This window comes from Canis lupus, chromosome 19 (assembly GCF_011100685.1).
Source record: "Canis lupus familiaris isolate Mischka breed German Shepherd chromosome 19, alternate assembly UU_Cfam_GSD_1.0, whole genome shotgun sequence".
NCBI classification, from domain to species: Eukaryota; Metazoa; Chordata; class Mammalia; order Carnivora; family Canidae; genus Canis; species Canis lupus.
Genome location: NC_049240.1, coordinates 23,858,506 through 23,879,736, shown reverse-complemented (window position 1 = coordinate 23,879,736; position 21,231 = coordinate 23,858,506). Strand labels below are relative to the sequence as shown.

At 36.5% G+C, this 21,231-nt stretch overlaps 1 protein-coding gene across 3 annotated transcripts in view; it reads left to right on the top strand.

Annotated features, from left to right (window-relative positions):
* UGGT1 (UDP-glucose glycoprotein glucosyltransferase 1) overlaps positions 1 to 21,231 on the top strand; it is a 123,814-nt gene that overhangs the window by 16,392 nt on the left and 86,191 nt on the right. For all 3 annotated transcript variants that reach the window (XR_005374019.1, XM_038564809.1, XM_038564808.1), the window contains exons 5-12: positions 3,955 to 4,067; positions 6,833 to 7,007; positions 8,310 to 8,406; positions 9,525 to 9,603; positions 11,737 to 11,837; positions 12,734 to 12,833; positions 14,178 to 14,238; positions 19,553 to 19,644. Coding sequence is in view for 2 of the 3 variants with exons in the window: in XM_038564809.1 (XP_038420737.1) it covers positions 3,955 to 4,067; positions 6,833 to 7,007; positions 8,310 to 8,406; positions 9,525 to 9,603; positions 11,737 to 11,837; positions 12,734 to 12,833; positions 14,178 to 14,238; positions 19,553 to 19,644 (818 nt within the window). In the remaining variant the exon portion in view is untranslated. The remainder of the gene's footprint in view (positions 1 to 3,954; positions 4,068 to 6,832; positions 7,008 to 8,309; positions 8,407 to 9,524; positions 9,604 to 11,736; positions 11,838 to 12,733; positions 12,834 to 14,177; positions 14,239 to 19,552; positions 19,645 to 21,231) is intronic.

Genomic DNA, 21,231 nt, shown 5'->3' with positions numbered 1-21,231 from the left:
TTAATGCTCCCCACTAGTCCTTTTGCCACATGTCTCTAGTCAGTTGGCTTTTCTTTTTTTTTTTTTCTTTTCAGTTGGCTTTTCTGATTCTTGCTTCTGGTAGATTGCTCAAGAAGGGCTCAGGGGAACAATGTTTCCTCAGTTTTGCATGTTTATATATGTTAGATATAAACTCCTTAGTTTATATCTTCTTTCTTTGACTAAAACCAATTTCCTTTCGTTTCCTTTTAAGGGCGAATTGGAGGGGAAGGGGAAGTGAATGGAAGGGAAGGGGGAACGGAATGGAAGGGAAGGAGGGGGGGGGGGGGGATTTTTCTTTTATGTTCTTTTCCCTCCCTCCCTCCTTTCTTTCTTCTTTCTTTTCTTTTCTTTTCTTTTCTTTTCTTTTCTTTTCTTTTCTTTTCTTTTCTTTTCTTTTCTTTTCTTTTCTTTTCTTTCTTTCTTTCTTTCTTTCTTTCTTTCTTTCTTTCTTTCACTTATTTATTCATGAAAGACACACACAGAGAGAGGCAGAGACACAGGGAGAGGGAGAAGCAGGCTCCATGCAGGGAGCCTGATGCGGGACTGGATCCTGGGACTCCAGGATCGCACCCTGGGCGGAAGGCAGGCACTAAACTGCTGAGCCACCCAGGGATCCCCCTGAATTTCATTTTCTTTTAGCATAAAATCTTTCTGCAGAAAGTTGTATGATAATCTGATTTTCTTTCCCTTAAAGTCTCTTGCTCTTTTTGTCTAGAGGCCCAAAGAATTTTTAATATTTCTTCAAAGTCATAATTTATTAGAATAAAGCTTATACTTTATAGCTGGAATATAGCTTATACTAAATTCTAGTAAATTATGACTTTGAAGAAATTTGAAGAGTGATTATTCTGGGTTATTATTCCCAGGTATCCAGTATGTTCTTACTAATTCAGAGTTTCAGATCATTTTTTATTTCAAGAAATTTTTTTAAAAACTTAAAATAGTTTGTTTTAGTCCCTTGTTTTGGAATTCATATTATCTCTATGTTGAATTTTCTTTGCTTAGTTTCATTGTCACTTTCTCTGAATTGCTTTCTCTTTTCTTTCTTTTTTTTAAAAAAGATTTTATTTATTTATTCATGAGAGAGACACACAGAGAGAGAGATAGGCAGAGACAGGCAGAGGGAGAAGCAGGATCCATGCAGGGAGCCCAATGCAGGTCTCGATCCCTGCACCCTGGGGTCATGCCCTGAGCCAAAGGTAGATGCTCAACCGTTGAGCCACCCAGGTGTCCCTATTTCTTTATCATTTTAAAATATTTTCTCTTTTCATCTTCTGTTTTTCTTAAGTCATTACTTCTCATGTTTGTTTTTGTGCCCCTTCTAGTTTAATTTTCATTTCTACGCTGATTTTTCTTTTACAAATTTTCTCTTTAATCTTTCACCTTCACCTCACTTCTGAGTTTTTCCAATTCTGCCTTAGGTTCTTAAAGAAGAACCTAAAAGCAGAATCATGTCTAATACGATTTTCTTGATATATTTTAACTTGTTTGAAATAGTAGTTCATATCTATTTTTTTTAAAGATTTTATTTATTCATGAGAGACAGGGAGAGAGAGAGAGAAAGAGAGAGAGAGGCAGAGACACAGGCTCCATGCAGGGAGCCCAACGTGGACTCGATCCCGGGTCTCCAGAATCAGGCCCTGGGCTGAAGGTGGCGCTAAACTGCTTAGCCACCCAGGCTGTCCTCACATCTGTTTTTTGGCTGTGTATTTCTGACATGGCTTTATTGAGTATGGCTATGCTGTCCAATATGGTAGCCAGCAGCCATGTGTCAGTATTTAAATTTAAATAAGTTAAGATTAAATGAAATAAATTTAGCTCTTCAGTTGCATCAGCCAAATTTTAAGTGTTTGATGGTCACTGGTGGCAAGTGCTACCACATTGGACAGTGTGGATATAGATTTCTGTTGTTGCTGAAATTTCTCTTGTACGGTCTTCATCTATAAAGATAAGGATGTTACTCTATTTCTCCTTCCAATCTTTTCTTAGCTTTGTGAGGGATTTGACATTGGGACTTTTCTGCTCCTTCTGATGTGAAATGGGTTTTCCTGTACTTTTAAAGGTTGGCATGGCTCCCTCTTCTGTTTATTTTAGGTAGTGTTAAAAAACATGGTGGCTTTAAAAAAAAATGGTGGTATGGTTTTTGAGATTTCCTCTGTTCCCCTCCTGCACTTTCATTGGACTTTCTCTTTAGTTGTCTTAATATCTCTCTGCTATTCAAGTTTTGTTGTACCCTCAGCAGCTTCTCCTTACAATGGGGCCCTGTCCTAGCAGGTACTCCTAGCTTGTGAGTTTTGAGAGTTCAGAGCAGCTAAATTGCACTAAGCCCTTTAACCTTTTCATGGGCCTCCTTGTGCTCACCTGGTACTAGATTGAACAAATGCGTTGGCCCACCATACTTTGCAGTGAAAACCTGTTGGCTGTTTTGTTTTTTGTTGTCAGGATCATCAAAATTTCTGTTATTAAAACATCCCTCTGCTTTCTTCTCTATGGCATCTGATACCTGCAGGTCTTATGTCATAGGGATATTTTTTCACATTCATTTTGTCATAGTGTGATCCATTGACTAACTAGTTGCTCTGTTGTAATGAGGGAGCTTGGGAAAATTGAAAAACTATTGCCAGTTGCCATCTATGCAGAATTTTATTCCTTTTTAAAAGTGTGATAATGAGGTATTTAAAAAAAACTTTTATTGAGATAAACTGAACATTACAAATGAAATGTTATTTGGGATCTTGTCAAAGTGATCCATCCATTGGAGTGTGGCAGGAAGGTGGATGAAGTAAGATTGGCCATGAGTTGATAATACTGAAGCTGGGTCCTGGATACAGGGGAGTTTATCATACTATTCTTTTCTTTGTCTTTGTAAGTTTTATAACTCATAAAAAAAAATCAAGACTGTAATGAAAAGATTTCATGTCAGTTTTTCATGGCAAGCTTTCCATTTCTATATCTCTGGATTATTTCTCTTAAATTTATAATTAATAGAAAAGGACATCTTAATATTATTGTATTACGTAAATGACATCAGTGCACACAACATTGCTTGTCATTATATCCTTTGTTTTCCCATCTCATTGTACTCACTCTTCTCACTGTGCCTCTCATTAGAAAGTTGCAGCTTGACTCATCTCATGCATTGGCATTTATGCATATTCACTTAAAATAAACTTATGTCTCATTCAACCTTTCCCTGAAATATCTTACTATGCTTTGTAGATAATTTTACCTTTTGTCTACATTCCTTTTTAGATCCAGGTTACTTATTTATTTAAAAGATTTTATCTATTTATTTGAGAGAGAGAGAGCGAGAGAGCATGCACACAAATGGGATAGCGGCAGGGAGAGAGAGAAGCAGGCTTCTAGCCAAGCAGAGCCTGATGGGCTTGATCCCTGAACCCTGAGATCATAACCCTGAGCTGAAGGCAGACGCTTAAACCAGCTGAGCCACCCAGGCATCCCAATCCAGTTACTTTTTTAGATTCTATGTCATCTTCCTGTTTCAGAGAGGGGATTCAAGTTAATTTGCATTTTATACTTATTATATGGGCCTAATACACTTAATAAGAACTGTGTAGTTGCACTCTGATGCTTGAAGTTGACATTTGTAAGGTTAGTTTTCTTCAAGGTACATACTGTGTCCCTGGACATCTTTTATTATTTTCTGAGATAGAATTTACAAATTCTCTTTTGGCGATATTAACATCTACCTCTTGGGGTGATATTGGGAGTAGCTAGGTGAAATAATAAGTAGGAAACAGTGATGCATAAAAACCCTTAAATCCTGTCACATCATGGGGGTTCAGTAGATGTTAATTTTTGTTTTTATTGATGTTATTGTATTGCCATCTGATTACCTATTTAGAGTATTCACGTCCTTACTCTTCTTTGATTAGAAATCATTGCAAGCATGTCTTGTGTCTTAAATGGCAGATAGCAGCTGATGAACCTCCACCAGAAGAATGTAACTCATTTTTCTCTGTGCATGGAAAGAAGACCTGTGATTTTGATACCCTTGAGACTCTTCTCCTCACGGCATCTGAAAGGTAGATTGTGTGTTTCTTTGTGTAAATGTCATGCATTGCATTATGCTTTCTTCTATATCAAATCCATCATTGGATTTTTCTGATGGGTTTTGTGGTCTGTAGGTACAGTTGCTTAGAGTATGGATTCTGGCGCCAGACTGACTAGATTTGAATCCCAGCTCCATTACTAAAAATAGTTTTGTAAACTTAGGTAAATTACTTAACCTTTCTTTTTCTATCTCATTTCGAAATGGAGATAATAAGAGTACTTAATGTAACTATTATTATTTAGTAATAACTGTCTGAGAGATTACATAGGTGTTGTCATTAGCTTAGTAAAGAATTACCTGGTGTATTAAAGCAAGGGCCTGAAGTAATTATATTAATAATGATTTCTCAGGGTATTATTAGTTTCAGGCAAAGGAGACCATTTAAAAGATAATTGCAAGCTTAATTTGAATATTAAATTGGTAATTAAAAAAAATATTTATCTATTCATGAGAGACACAGAGAGAGAGAGAGAGGCAGAGACATAGGCAGAGGGAGAAGCAGGCTCCATGCAGGAAGCCCAATGTGGGACTCGATCCCGGGATCACGCCCTGAGCCAAAGGCAGATGCTCAGCCACTGAGCCACCCAGGCATCCCTTAAACTGGTAATTAAAGGGCTGACTTTTTTGCTTAAAGTTATGTTTCCTGTGGTGGACAGATGTAACAGGTGCCTCTTGTTGTCTGGCTATGGCAATAATTGTACCTTTTCTCCACTGGCATTATAAATAAGATAACAGTGATCTCTCTCTGGTGTTGCTCTGTTGATTCAGAAGAGCGTTTTAGGCAGGGTAGTTTTTCTTTAGTAAGATTATCTGCCTGGCATTTGTTCTCTGCTCACTAAATGGCATGAGAGCCTTTTACTCAGAATGACAACCAGAAAATGGGGTGTGTGTTCCAGCTACCTTCAGGTCAAGGAATGGACATTCGAAAACTTTTTTTTTTTAAAGATTTTATTTATTTATTCATGAGAGACTAGAGAGAGAGAGAGAGAGAGGCAGAGACACAGGCAGAAGGAGAGAGAGAGAGAGAGAGAGAGAGAGGCAGAGAGGCAGAGACACAGGCAGAAGGAGAAGCGGGCTCCATGCAGGGAGCCTGATGTGGGACTCCAGGATCATGCCCTGGGCCGAAGGCAGGTGCTAAACCACTGAGCCACCCAGGGATCCCTACTCTTGAAACAATAATATAAGCCTTCGTAAAGAAAAGAGTGATAGTGTTTCCTCTTTTGAGAGGTGATAACTATTTTTAGTGGTTTGTCATAGTGTTTTGGAGTTTTTTTCTGTGGTTATAAATTTATACAGGTATGTAGGTTTATTTTTACAAGCGATTTCTTCCCAGTAGTATATGTAGTGTATCTCCATATTTTTACCACATGCAAGATAACTATGTAAGAATGTCCTGTAGTTTTTTACTGATAGTTTTAAAGTTGTTTTCTGTTTCTTTGTTTGTTTTTGTTATTATGGTGAGGCTTTCGTGAACATCCTTATTTATACATTTTTACTTTCTATGAAATAGTTTAATTATAGTTCATTGTAAGAGGGAATGGCAGATCATTAAGTCTGTGTAATAAGACTTATTAATATCTTTTTTTTTTTTTTTTGAGAGAGAGAGAGAGAGAGATAGAAAGTGAGTGAATAAGAGGGGAGGGATGGAGGGTGGGAGCCCAAGCAGACTCTACATCTGACACAGAGCTCCATCTCACAACCCTGAGATCATGACCTGAGCAGAAATCAAGAGTTGGACACCCAACTGACTGAGCCACCCAGGCACCTGTGATCTCTTAATATCTTGATGCCATTGTTAGGGAATTGTTTTTGAGGGTGAAGTTTTGAAATTTGGGAGGAAACTTAAATGTTAAATCATTTAGTAGGAAGATCATTTAATAAAATGATAGAGGAGGGAGATGCTGTGGTTGGCAAGTTATATGCTTTAAAGTCATCGTGCCTTTTCACATTATTTGTACTTATGTTTTCAGATAAAAGGATAATCTATTTAGGGTTATCTGGGTGATGAAGTCAGTTAAGCATCTGACTCTTGATTTCAGCTCAGGTCCTGACCTCAGGGTCATGGGATTGAGCCCCTGAGTTGGGCACTGAGCTCAGTGTGGAGTCTGCTTGAGATTCTTTCTCCCCCTGTCTGTGCCCCTCCCCTTGCTCACGTTCTCTCTTTCTTTCTCTCTCTCCCTGAAATAGATAAATCTATTTTAGGTCAATAGATTTTATTTTAGATAAGTCTAAAAAAATGATTACATAGTAGAATAGCTTACTAAAGTTTAGTATCCTTTTTCTGGCTTTCATCCTTCTTTAGGAATTGGTAACAATTATTAATCTTAAGTCCGCATTTTATAGTTAGTATTTATATAATGCATGTATTTTTATTATTTTCAGTCATGAATAAGTAAGACTCATATTTGACAGTATTCTTACTGTCAAAACTTTCAGATTTTGATCTTCTTATATTATTAAGATACTTAAAATCTTAAATCATTGCTGCTGTAGCTATATCTTGTACTGTTTTTAATGTTTAAGTACTTTTTTAAGTTTAAAATTTTAAGGGGGTGTGGGAGGATGGGTGAAATATGTATTGGGGATTAAGGAGTACACTTGTGATGAGCACCAGGTGATGTATGGATTTGTTGAATCACTATATTGTACACCTGAAAAAATATAACAGTATGTTAATTGAATGGACTTGAAATAAAAATTGAAACAAAATTTTAAGATTTTGATATTTATTTTCAGACCCAAGCCTTTATTGTTCAAAGGAGATCACAGATACCCCTCATCTAATCTTGAAAGCCCAGTGGTGATTTTCTATTCTGAGATTGGTTATGAGGAATTTTATAATTTCCACCACCAACTTATATCAGAAAGCAATGCAGGCAAAATCAATTATGTATTCAGACATTATATACTTGTAAGTATTGATTTATTTTATAACTTCTGTAAATATTAATTTGCCCAGCATGACTTTGGCATGTAAGTTAATAATACCACCCCTTTATAAAATAAAATAATTTGAACTACTTTTCTTCATGTGCACATGGATTTGCACATAGGAGGTACTTTTGCTTGCCTTTCTGAAGAAATAGAAAAGAATTATGATTAAAAAATGGCTTAATAAGATTTATATTATATTTAAAAATGTAGCATGTAATTTATATTTTCTAGGTTTAGTATAATCAGTGTACTGTGAAACTGATTTTTTTTTTAAACTGATTCTTAAATTCGGTTCCTTTCAAACCTTTTTCTTCATTTTGGAATGTTTTCATTAGATAGAAAGGGAGGGATTTCTAGAGGTAAAAACAAGTGAAATTGATTTAAAATTAAATTTTAAAAATCTTTTGTAACATTTAGCATCTAATATATGTGTGTAAACATATTAGCCTTTAAAGTTTCTGTGTCATAATCTCAGTAAAATTGAGTGGTAAGTCCATACAAGTAAAATAAATTTTTTAAAAAAGATTTTATTTATTTATTCATGAGAGACAAGGACAGAAGCAGAGACATAAGCAGAGGGAGAAGCAGGTACTGTGTGGGAAGCCTGATGTGGGACTCTATCGCAGGACACTGGGATATGACCTGAGCTGAAGGCAGATGCTCAACCACTCAGCCACCCAGGTGCCCCAAGTAAAATTTTTAAATGAAAATTTGTATGAACAGAAACAGATTAAAAAAAATACACAGTTTTTGGCAACTGCCCTCCTTCTCCCTGCTTCCCAGACTTTATTTCTGTTTTTAAAGATTAAAATGTCTAAAGCTCCATCCTCATTCAGGATGGTGATAAGCCTGTGACAGTGACAGCTGGTCAGCCTAAGCCCTACCTGAAGACATTTAAATTCATTTAACAATGAACGCATAACACACACGATGCCAGCAAAGTACTTCTGGGTTTGAAACCTCATCGGTTTTCAGCCCTGCTATGTAGGTTCTGGAATTTCCTTTTCTTTTTCTCCATTTTTTTCACATGATTTGGTTATTTTTGCCCTGTCAGCTGTCCCTTCATCTGCTTTTCCTTTTACTTTAGAATTCCCATTTCCATACTTGTGGCAGGATATTAATGAAGTCTAAAGGAGGCTTGAATCTCATGGAAGTTTAAGTATACTTTGAGTGCGTAATCCTAGTGGCGTCTATGTGAAGTTAATACCCTCCACGTCCCCTTCACTGTGACATATAAAGAGCCAAATGGTAATGATGGAATACTTAACTCTGCTTGCAGAATCCCAGGAAGGAGCCTGTTTACCTCTCTGGCTATGGTGTGGAATTGGCAATTAAGAGCACTGAGTACAAGGCCAAGGATGATACTCAGGTGAAAGGTGAATTTGTAAATTAAGACTGATGTGTTTTCTTTTTTTAAAATGTGAATGAAAGGGAATTTGTTTCCTGAAGGTAAAATAACAGATTTAGGAGTTTGATGAACCTGTGTTTGAATGCTGGTTCTGTTACTTCTGAGTTGGGTGATGTTAAGCAAATTCCGTAGGTCCTAAATTTTTCCTTTGTAAAGTGTGGATAATGGTTTGTGCGTCCTAAAGTATTTGTGAGGAGAGAATAAGATATATAGGTAAAGAAGGTGTAGCACAGTATTTTTGCACAAAAATTTCAATAATTGTAGCTGTTATTATTGATAATGCATAGTTCACAAGTAGACATTGATTTGTGATCTAGTGTGAAATCGTAAATTATCATATACTTAATGAACAGTTTTGTGTTTTTTTATTATTTTCTGCATTTAGAATAGTTTTATATGAATATACTTCCTATTGTACTACTTTAGAGTTTTGAAGTCATTATTTCAGACACAAGGTTTTTGTTTAGTTTTTTTTTTTTTTTTTTAAAGATTTTACTTATTTAATTCATGAGAGACACACAGAGAGAGGCAGAGACATAGCCAGAGGGAGAATCAGGCTCTCTGCGGGAAGCCTGATGTGAGACAGTATCCCAGGACCCTGGGGTTATCTTGAGCCATCTCTCAGCCACAAGTTTTATGTGCAGTCTATTATAATCGTTGTGAACTCACTTTAAAGAAAAAAATGATTGGGTAAATGGAGGATAGTCTAGTACATCATACTGTACTCAATAATTATATTTAGGTGTAGGTTGCCTAATTTCAAAGTCTTCAGAGTTTAGATAACCGAAAAATCCACTATTCATAATTTTAAAGGTATTAATTTTGAGCTTTTTAAAATATAAAATTTTCCAAAGTTTAAGGGGAAAATATATTTTTGCTTTATCCAGAATACAAAATACATTGAAAAACAAATTTATTCTGTTAAAAAAAAATTGCAAAGTGTTCATTGAGGTATTCAGTGTTTTAAATAGTATTAGAGTTTCAGGTGTTTCTAATTTGGTTTACATTACTCAAATTATATGAGGTTAATAACATTTTAATTTCTCTTCTGAACAATTAGACATGTATTTGCCTGTGCTTTTATAGGAACTGAGGTAAACACCACAGTGATTGGTGAAAATGATCCCATTGATGAAGTTCAAGGATTCCTCTTTGGAAAATTAAGGTATGGCATAGTCTTTTGGGAAATGCCCTTATTCTCTTTATGCTCTAGGCTTCCTCCCATTATAAGCATCATCTTTCTATTTACTGTCCACAGTTACAGGTCTCGCAGTAATACTGTATATATGCAAATTGATATGAAGCGATTACCACTTCACTAACTGTATAGTTTATGATCTCCAGGCATCTGTAGCATGTTATTATTAAATGATATTAGGGTGGCCTGGCTATGGCTTTAGTTGACTTCCTTTCTGAGCCTTGCAGTTGATGACAGAAAGTTACATGCCAGTTTTTGATTCACATAATAGGAGACATCTGATTGTTTCACTCAAATTTTCCCAAGAGAATAAAAAGTATTTTAAGTGAAAGAGCTTATAGTTGTTTACTTAAACTAAGAATAGCCTGAAACAATGCAAAAAAGGTGCAATAGATCTTATACATGTTCAGTTGAAATACATTAGACTTTGCTTTATATGAAAGAGGACAAAAGATGTTTCTTGAAGAAAATTTCATAGCCATTTTATGAAAGTGTCATTGAAATTTATAGCTGAAAATTCTTAGCTGTCATTTTAAGTGTTATTTCTATTATGCCGTGATAATTGTTTGGAGCCTTGAATTCTGCTTTATCTGGAAATCTTAATTAGGACAGCTGCAGTGGGGTTTGGTTTTTGTGTTTTTGTTTGTTTTGTCTTTTTTCTTTTGTAAAGGAATGGATCATGAAGAAATATGTGTAGGCCCAGTTTCATGTACTTGAGCTTTAACATTTGGCCCAGTGAAATGACTTAATCATCTGAACAGGTTAGCAGAGGTGACTCAGTTCATGTTGAATTCTGCGCATGTGTTCAGTTCATCCTATGCATATGCATGTTTCTTTGTGTTTAACATCAGTTTTAGCCTCATTAGTATACAGTCAGATTCCAATTTCATTGGACCCAGGTTTTCAGAGTTTCTTTTCATATTCATGTTTTTTATGTTTGGTTTCTGGATAGCATCATGATCTTATGTATTTAGAGCACAAAGGTAGTATGTAGAGTATTCAAGAGATTTTCTTATGTAGGTGTTCAGAATGGTTATTTAGCTGTCTAAAGTAATGGGACCATTTTCTGATAGTCTTATCATGAAGAAAAGTTTGTAGTAACTGACTGGAAATGGATTGCTTGGAAGGTGAAGAATCTGAGTAAATATTTTACTTTATGTATGTGGCATTTAAGAAATTTTGAATTTCTAGCACTTAAAAGTACAGAATTACTCTACCAACCATCTGTTGTCTGACCTAAATGATACATATCTACCTCTGATACCTTCTGTTTTACTAGTTTTAAATAGAATGTACTCTATTTCGAGATAAAACTAAAGGAAATCCAATTATCTTGGTTAGTTTAAATTGTATTTTTTATGTGATTAAAGGATTTGTGTCCATGTAGCTGAAAGAAATTCATTTTGGGACTGACAATGATATATTTCCAGTTTTATTTTGAGAAAGTAGAAAGATTCAGTCTAGTATGGAAAATAATAGAATATACCCATGTACTTACTACCCAGAATTGATTGTTGTAATTGTACTTGCTTTTCTGTTCCAAAGAACTATTAATCAAGTTTATGCCAACATATGCCTTTTACTTAAAAAAAAAACAAACAAGGGTAAAACACTACAGGTAGAGTTGAGGTTCCCTTTGTTCCTATTCTCAGTCCTGTCCCCTCTCCCCGACACAGAAAATCACTATTGATTCTTTTTTTTAAAGATTTTATTTATTTATTCATGAGAGACAGAGAGAGAGACAGAGACATAGGCAGAGGGCGAAGCAAGCTCCATGCAGGGAGCCCCATATGGGACTTGATCCCAGGACTCTGGGATCACTCCCTGAGCCAAAGGCAGACGCTCAACCACTGAGCCACCCAGGCGTCCCATGACTCATTTTTTAATCTGTAAATTTTATGGTTTTTAAAATTATAATTTTCTATATTAACTTATTTTTCAAGAAAAATAATTATGCTTTAATATTTTTCCTATATAGTAGGAGTTTTCTCCTAATTGCTAAGGGGAGAAAAGCATGAAGATAAAATTGGAGCCAACTTCTAAATGTGCTTTTAGAAAGAAAAGGCACATTAATAAGACTTGATTTTATGTTTCTTTCAGAGACCTGCACCCTGACCTGAAGGGGCAGTTGAAAGAACTCAGAAAACACCTTGTGGAGAGCACCAATGAAATGGCACCTTTAAAAGTTTGGCAGTTGCAAGGTAATAAACATATAGAAGAATCACTGGTTTACTTTTTGACTAAATTTTATGGTATTAAAAAAATGTAGAATTAAAAATTAGTGTTCTTTATTTTTAAAGATTGTATTTATTTATTCATGAGAGACACAGAGGCAGAGACATAGGCAGAGACATAGGCAGGGAGAAGCAGGTCCCATGCAGGGAGCCCGATGTGGGACTTGATCCCGGACCCCGGAGATCTCGACCTGAGCCGAAGGCAGACACTCAACACTGCTGAGCCACCCAAGTGTCCCTAATGTTATTTATTTGCCTGATTCCGAGGGTACACAGATTTTCAAGATAGAGTGATTATGATTAATCAGAAAACCTTTTGTAGACAGATACTGTGCAGAAGTAGATGAGTGCCTGATCTTTATCTAAACAGATACATAAGTATAATAGTACAAACTTGTCTGTCTTAGTTTTTATGTTTCTTTATATATACATTTCTTAAACAGTGTATCAGTCAAATGTTAAAAAAATATTAACATGGCAGGATATATTTGTGCTTTTCTGGTCCAAAGATCTGTCGTATTATTATTTTTAACATTTTATTAAATCTTTTGCTATACTTTGTGGTATGTTGTAAATTCAGAAAAAGGAAAAAGATTTGGGACAGATTTATCTTGTGCTAAATGTAAATGTGTTAGTATATATTTCAGTGTTTTATGCAAGTATAGCAAAGAAGGGCAACAATAAACATTGTAGGGTCTATGAAGTGAATACGAACTGAAATTAAACCATCTGCACTCCCTGAAATGGTTGTATTCTCAGGCATTCTCAGTTACCAAAAAATTGTGAGAAAGAAATGCATTTTTTTTTCTTATTTCTCTTCGCATTAGAATATGCACTTTCAATTGTATTTGACTTTGTTGCAGATCTCAGTTTCCAGACTGCTGCCCGAATCTTGGCTGCTCCTATTGAATTAGCTTTGGTGGTTATGAAGGATCTTAGTCAAAATTTTCCTACCAAAGCCAGGTAATAAAGAGTAAGGCTCTGAGACATTCTTCTTTGACACTATCTAATTACCTTTATGTTTACATGCAAAATGAGGCAAGTAAAATATGAAAATGTTTAGGAAATTAAAGTTTTACTACCAGTACCATACTACTGATAGTGCTTTTTGGGAAGGTGGCAATACCATATATATAGTGAGGTTGGAGAGACCCATCTAGCTTGTGTCCTTGGCTCTACCATTTGGTAGTTGTGTGATGTTTGCAAATAAGCAACCTCTCTTTACCTTACTTCCTCGGCAGTAAAATAGAAATAATTATACCTGCCTCTCAGGATTAGATGAGTTAACAAAATCTGATGTATGCAGATGTACCTGCAAGCTCCTGAAGAGTTTCATATATATCATCTTATTCAAACTGGGTGAGGAAAACAAACAAACAAACAAACTGGGTGAGGAAAATGAGTTCTAGAGGCTGACTTGTTCATTATGACGCAATAAGATTTTGAATGCAGCTTTTTTTTTTTTTAAGATTTTATTTATTTATTCATGAGAGACACACATAGAGAGAGAGAGAGAGAGGCACAGACATAGGCACAGGGAGAAGCAGACTCCATACAGGAAGCCCGATGTGGGACTCGATCCCAGGACTCCGGGATCACGCCCTGAGCCAAAGGCAGATGCTTAACTGCTGAGCCACCCAAGCGCCCCCTGAATGCTGCTTTTTGATACTGCTTTCAATTGTATAATGATCCTCCACATCACATAAGTAAATAATTTTAAAAGCCAAATTTTTAGAGACTATAACAACTTAAATGATTGCCAGTATTTTTCTTGAGTAACTGAACAGGTGTTTTGACTTCTGATGTGAGATATTTTATAAATAAATTTATTTGATTAGTCTTGGAAAATATTTCTTAGACAGGACTTATAAATCATATGGTACATTCTCATTTAGTTCAGCGTGCTATTAAAGATATACATGTAGAATTCCACCTCCATCAAAAGTGCTCAAATAGGATGAGCAGTCTGTCACCTTAATTTAACATTAGCCTTTAGCCTGTGAACAATAGAGCTCATATATAGGAATAGAGTTACATATATTTAATTTAAGATCTTGGGAATAACTGCCCTTGCTTTAAAATACTGCTATTTCTGCTACTTTTCTGTGGTGTCATATCTTGTAATAATGAAAATATTATGTACACCTGAGTGGAGAAATATATTTGTAAAGATGAGGTTTTTTTTTTTTTTCCATTTAGTTTTTTTGTAAAGTATTGAGCAATGTGTTGTTTCATATCTAAATATAGGGAAATTGAAGACATTTATATCAAATGTTAACCTAAACACTAATATTTTTATTTCTTTAGAGCAATAACAAAAACGGCAGTGAGTTTGGAACTTAGAAGCGAAGTGGAAGAGAATCAGAAGGTATTACCCAGTGGAAAATCACTATTTTCCTTTCTGTTTTGTATTTTTTAAAATGAGGAAATCTGAGTTACATCAGTGACATTTAACAGTTTTACTCTCCTTTTATCAAGAATGGTAGTCTTTTATTTCTGTAATCTTTTTTTATATTTTTAATTTTTAATCAAAGTTGAATATTAATATAATTTGAACAAGAGTGCCTCAGTCATTTAAGCATCTGCCTCTTGATTTCAGCTCAGATCATGATCTTAGGGGTCCTGGGATCAAGCTCCATCTTGGGTTCTGTGCCCATTGTATAGTCCTGCTTGTTCCTCTCCCTCTGCTCCTCTCTGCGCTTGGGCTTGTTCACATGTGCTCTCTCTCTCTCTCTTTCAAACAAACAATCTTTGAAATCTTTTTTTTAATTTTTTTTATTTTTTATTTTATTTTTTATTGGTGTTCAATTTACTAACATACAGAATAACCCCCAGTGCCCGTCACCCATTCACTCCCACCCCCCGCCCTCCTCCCCTTCTACCACCCCTAGTTCGTTTCCCAGAGTTAGCAGTCTTTATGTTCTGTCTCCCTTTCTGATATTTCCCACACATTTCTTCTCCCTTCCCTTATATTCCCTTTCACTATTATTTATATTCCCCCAAATGAATGAGAACATATAATGTTTGTCCTTCTCCGACTGACTTACTTCACTCAGCATAATACCCTCCAGTTCCATCCACGTTGAAGCAAATGGTGGGTATTTGTCATTTCTAATAGCTGAGTAATATTCCATTGTATACATAAACCACATCTTCTTTATCCACTCATCTTTCGTTGGACACCGAGGCTCCTTCCACAGTTTGGCTATCGTGGCCATTGCTGCTATAAACATCGGGGTGCAGGTGTCCCGGCGTTTCATTGCATTTGTATCTTTGGGGTAAATCCCCAGCAGTGCAATTGCTGGGTCGTAGGGCAGGTATATTTTTAACTGTTTGAGGAACCTCCACACAGTTTTCCAGAGTGGCTGCACCAGTTCACATTCCCACCAACAGTGTAAGAGGGTTCCCTTTTCTCCGCATCCTCTCCAACATTTGTTGTTTCCTGCCTTCAAACAAATAATCTTAAAAAAAATCAGACGGTGCCACCACTTTGTTTATATAAACAGCATACTCCTAACATGATTTATTCCCTGTTTAGGGGATCCCTGGGTGGCGCAGCGGTTTGGCGCCTGCCTTTGGCCCAGGGCGTGATCCTGGGGACCCGGGATTGAATCCCACGTCGGGCTCCCGGTGCATGGAGCCTGCTTCTCCCTCTGCCTGTGTCTCTGCCTCTCTCTCTCTCTCTCTCTCTCTGTGTGTGACTATCATAAATAAGTAAAAATTAAAAAAAATTTTATTCCCTGTTTTATCCCCCTTGTCAGAAGTATTTACTATCAACACTTAGCTAATTGTTTTGATATTTATCCCCAGATTTCTAGCAAGTTTGAATTGGTACAGTTTTCCAGTTTCAAACTTTGTCTCAGCCTCCCATTACAAGGATGATGTTTAAGTTTCTTTCACTGTCCCTCAACCCCATGTCTGCCTTTAATCCATATTGGCACTCCCATGTCTCTCTATTTTCGTGTTGTAATTTTATCAATTTTTGTTCTGCTCCACTGTAGTCTGGTGGTTCTTTATGTCTAGGGCATACCAGTTATCCTGAGACCTTGCTTTAAAGCAATCTTTTGTTGGATCTCCTATTCTTGGATTCCAGGTCTTCTTTGTTTTTGGTTTACTTCCTTATTTTGGTGCAGCACATCATTCTTCATGAGAAAAGTTGTGTGCAAAATAAATTTCAGACTCTGAGAAATCAATTTTCCATTTCTGTTTTTATTGATAGATTGGCTGGGTATAGAATTCTATATTGGAAGTCATTTAGAAGTTTTGTTACTAGGTTAGGATGGTTCTGCCCCTTGGTAGGCAGGTTGAGACCATACCAGGTGGGTTGCCTCTGAGGTCATCTTTATTTGTATAAATAGGGAGATCGTGGGGAATAATTTCCAAAGCCATGACTGTCCCAGTAGGGGTAAGCTGGCTCCTTCTTTAGGGTTTGGGATGAATATTCCCCAAACCAGGGACTTTTGCATTGTAATGAAGCTGAGGATGTGGAGCAAGTTTTGATTTTTCTCAGGGGGTGTCATCTATCATCCTCAATTGTTTCTTTTTCTGTTCCAGCAATTTGTTAGTTTCTAAACAGTAAAATTGCCTGTAGAACCTTTTAGGAGTTTCCTGAGTTCAGTAGGTCAGTCCTGAGTTCAGGTGGTCAAGGGTGGCAGTTTGAAAGGCCTTGCTTCTTGGAATTTTGGTTTCTGTTGTGAATATTGAGAAATCTGAACTTAGATCTGATTTTTCTTTTCCAGAATTATTCATGATCTTTTCTTTGACCCTAGTAATCCAAAATTTCACACTGCTCTTCCTTTAAAAAAAAAAAAAATCTCTGTACTATTAGGTGGTTAGTGGTCTTCAAATCTGGAAATTAATTTTCTTTGATTTTGGGAAGTTTGCCTGAATTATTTCTTTGCCTCATTCCTTCTGCTTTCTCTCTTTTGTTTTTCTGGAATTCTTCAGTTTTAAGGTATTGCATCTCCTCGGCTAGTTTGACCAATTAAAAAAAATTCCCCCCCCCCTATTTTCAATTCTTTTATATTTTTAAACTTTCTGGGAAAGATATTCAAGCCTTTTGGTTGACATTTTTCCTTTAGTTGTCAAATCTTTAATTTCTAAGGGATATTGTATTTAGATTCTTTTTATAGTGTTCTCTTACCTTTTGAATTATCAGTGGTGTGTGTGTATATTTTTTTCTCTCTTGCATCATCTGTTTTCTCTTAAGTTCACTTTCTTTTTGTCTTGGTTTCTTGCTTTAATGTTAGAGGCTTTCCTTACGTGTTTGGTGTGGTGATCTGCTCTTATTGAAGAGAATGGGCAGTAAAGAGCTGGTGGGAAGCCTTTAGGATGAGGCTTTTTGACTGTAGGCTTTCCTAGGTTGCCCCAGTGTTAGTATCCTGAAACTTCTCTTCTTTAGCTGTTCAGTCTCCAGAAAAGGATCTTCTGCCTGGAGGGTGAAGTCTGTCTGCCTGGGTGGTAGAAGCCCAGTAGGAAGAACATTAGGGAACTTATACTCAGTCCCCTGTTTTCATTATGGGATCCCTGCCCTCTTTGGGTTTCCCAAGTTCCAGGTTCTATCCTTCACTCTTTCCAGGGAATGAGCTTCCATTTTTTCTGGAGTAGAGGGAGTCATGACAGCAGTCACCTTGCTGCATGAAATCAGCAGGGGAGTCTGAGGGCTCTTATCTATAAAAAGCTGTCCACCAGAACTCATTTTTTAACTTAGTTATTACCCCCTTGTACATGTGTTCTTTGTGCTGTCAATCTTGATTGAGTCTTTTAAGGAGTTCCATAAGATAACTTGTGGTTTTAGTTGGCCTTTTCCACTATTGGCCTGGCATTTAGCTTTCTTAGGGTTGCTAAAACAGTTGCTATTCATGCAGCTCCTTTCTACCTTCTAAAATTAATTACCCTTTTTCTTTTTTGTTCTGTTTATTGTTTTGGATTTATGACTTTATAAAAGTCCCTTTTTAAAAAACTGACATTTTGGGATGCCTGGGTGCTTCAGTGGTTGAGCATCTGCCTTCAGCTCAGGTTGTGATCCCGGGGTCCTGGGATCAAGTCCTGTATTGGATTCCTTACAGGGAGCCTACTTCTCCCTCTGCCTGTGTCTCTGCCTCTCTCTGTGTCTCTCATGAATGAATAAATAAAATCTTTCCCCCCCAAAATACAAAAAAAACCAAAAAAACCCTGACATTTCAACAGAGTTTCAGGAGGGAAAAAAAGAAATGCTTGTGTTCAGTCTAATATCTTTACCCCAGATTTTTAAGATGTTTGCATATGAGATATTAACTAATAGATCGGAGGATAAGGAAACCAAATTTATCTCAGATGTTTACTAAATTGAAGAAACCTTATTGATAATTTTTATTTACCTTTTTTTAGGGCTTTTTTCCCCCACAAGAGAATAAAACACTAAATCACATAAACTGTAGTATTTCCTGGATTCTTTTTTTTTCATATTGTATTAAAGTATAAAATATGAAAGTATAAAACACTCAAAAATGTACACAAACCCTAAATCTTTAGTGTGATGAATTTTCACAAAGTGAACTTCAGTCTGTTACCAGCACTCAGATCTTGAAATAAATATGAGTTGTATTTATCAGTTCAGAATCAGTACTTCTTACAGTCAGAGGATGACTGGGCTTGGGTGTGAGTGGACCTGGACATGGAGTTTTTCTTTCCCATGTAAGAAATTTCCAGTTCTGAATTGATGTAACTCTCCAGTTTTCCCTTATTTTACTTGGCAGTTTAAGCCTTACAGGGAAAGAAGCAAAAGCTGTGGCTTCCTCATCGTTTTATGCTTCACTCATTGCAATATTGGACCTTAAAGTTTACTTCTCTTAGTTTGCTGATGACTGAGAAATGAAGGAAGTTCAGCAGTCCCTGTCTTCTTCCTCTTAGCACTGCGAGAACTGAGTTCTGTTTAGTATCTGAGTAATTTCTTCCCTTTGCTGTGTGGATTAACTCCCTGTGGTGCGGAATATGAATAGTAGTCTCGGTTTCCTTGGAAGGAGAGTAATTAAATGGAAAGAAGTCAACAGAAGCTACAGCATGACATCCAAGCAGTGTGTTGGATGGGTCAGGCAGGTCTGAAGGGCTGTAGGGACTGCAGTCACCTGTGTGCCATGGCAGCCATGGTCTCAGGGAGTAGAGCTGGTCTTGGAGAGTTAGGTTGCATGTAGGTGCTATCCTCAGGGCAGCAACTCAGTTTCTTAGTGTGCATTAGTTTGAAGGTTTAAGGGAGCTGTGGGGGTTTGAAACCATTTTAGATTAGATCCCTGGAGTTCATCAAGAAGGCCCAGCTGTTAGTGACTGCTGCTACCACCTTGGTGTCACAAGCAGGGAAAAGTAATAGAAGTCCTCTTTTATGAAAAGTGACCCTCAGCGCTTGGCTTATTTAACCAATCTCCCTCTTCCTCCTTCCCCCAACATTATAGGAAACCATTCTATTAATCATAGTTGGAAGGAAGAAGGGAAGAGAGGTATATTTCTCATGAACCAGCAGTTTCATTACCATGAAATAAATGCTAAGAAGGGTCTTTGGGAGTACATAAAAGGAAATCTTATCCCAGCTTCAGGATTTTCTATAATACAAGGGTGCAGCATTTGTACATGAAATCAGAAATATGGAAGTTTTTGTTAAACATTCTCTTGCTGCTTAACAATTTTTTTTTTTTTTTTTAATATTTCAGTATTTCAAGGGAACTTTAGGATTACAGCCTGGAGATAGTGCACTGTTCATCAATGGACTTCATATTGATTTAGATACACAGGATATATTCAGGTATGGATAATATTCTCTGGAAATGTTCTATAATGTTAGCTCCTTATAACATGTTCAAATTGTTTTTCTTACTTGATGTGACATGTGTAAAGCCTAATGGCTTACTAGGTGCAGTGAGAGCACTTTAGGTAGGTTCAGGACTGGGATGGGCATGATGATACTGTCATTTATCATAATGGACATTGAGGGCCCAAGTGTCTTTAGAGGATGCCTTTGAATATCTAGAGGGACGCTTGGGTGGCACAGTTAAGTAGCTGACTATTGGTTTTAGCTCAGGTGGTAATCTCTGGACTGTAATCTTAGGGCTGTGAGATTGAGGCCCACGTGGAGTATGCTTGGGTTTCTCCCTTTGCCTCTCTCCTCTTCCCTCCCTCTCTGTCTGTCTCTCTCTCTCCTTTGTCTCTCAAATGGATAAATCTTTTAAAAAAAAAAAAGTATTTCTTTTTTGTGTTGTTAAAATGTGGTTCAGGACTAACTTGCTCTTAGTTGGCTTCATGAATTTACAAGGAGGGGTGTGGATTGTTAGGTAGAATTCAAATTTTTGTCCATAGAATTAAGATCGACAGACTTGACACTGTGGCTTTGTAATAGTAAAAACGAAAGTTATTGCTAATCCTTCAGAAGAACGAGTTCTCTCACAGTAGGATATTTTTTACATTATTTTAATTGAGCTTTTATGTTCTCCTACTTTTCAGAGTTAGTAAAATGGGTATGGATACTTTAAAAAATTGCCCAGGTCTGTTTTTTTTTTTTTTTAAAGTAAAAAATAGACGCATGTCTCTTTAATTTTTCAGAGTTTACAACTGAGTGCTTTGCTCATTTAAACAATTTTAGATGATACACAGGTAAAAGAACTAAGAAAAGTAAAGTCTTCATCCTGATTTCTTTTCTTTTCTTTTCTTTTTTTTTTTTTTTTATGATAGAGAGAGAGAGAGAGAGAGGCAGAGACATAGGCAGAGGGAGAAGCAGGCTCCATGCACTGGAAGCCTGATGTGGAATTTGATCCCAGGTCTCCAGGATCGCGCCCTGGGCTAAAGGCAGGCGCTAAACCGCTGCGCCACCCAGGGATCCCCCTTCATCCTGATTTCTTACTTCTTCCTCCTCCATATCTCTTCTACTTTTCCTAGCAAATCTCTTCGTTGGGTATAAATTCCTCCATACCTTTTACTGTGGTTGTAAGTGTGTGTACTTTGTTAATTGACACTGATGTTGTAATTTACGTTAAATCTACGTAATGTATTCTTTGAGATAAATTTTAAATTATGAGATAGTTGTAGATTTATGTGCAGTTGTAAGAAATAATAGAGAGGTTACCATAGTGTTTTTTAAAAACATGCAGTATAAAATTCAGGTGAGGATTATATAATTCTCAAACTGGGTGTTTATATTTAGAGATAATTTTATATCTGGTAGATAACATTGATAAGTATAAATAAGAAGCAAGTCCTATCTACTTGGTTCTACATATTTTGACAAGATGAAGCAAGGGGAAGAACTCCTTTTTTTTTTTTTTTATTTGAACAGAACATTGTGTTTGAACTGATAAATTTTTTCATGGTGAGGTTTTTTTTAAATAAAGTTTTTTCT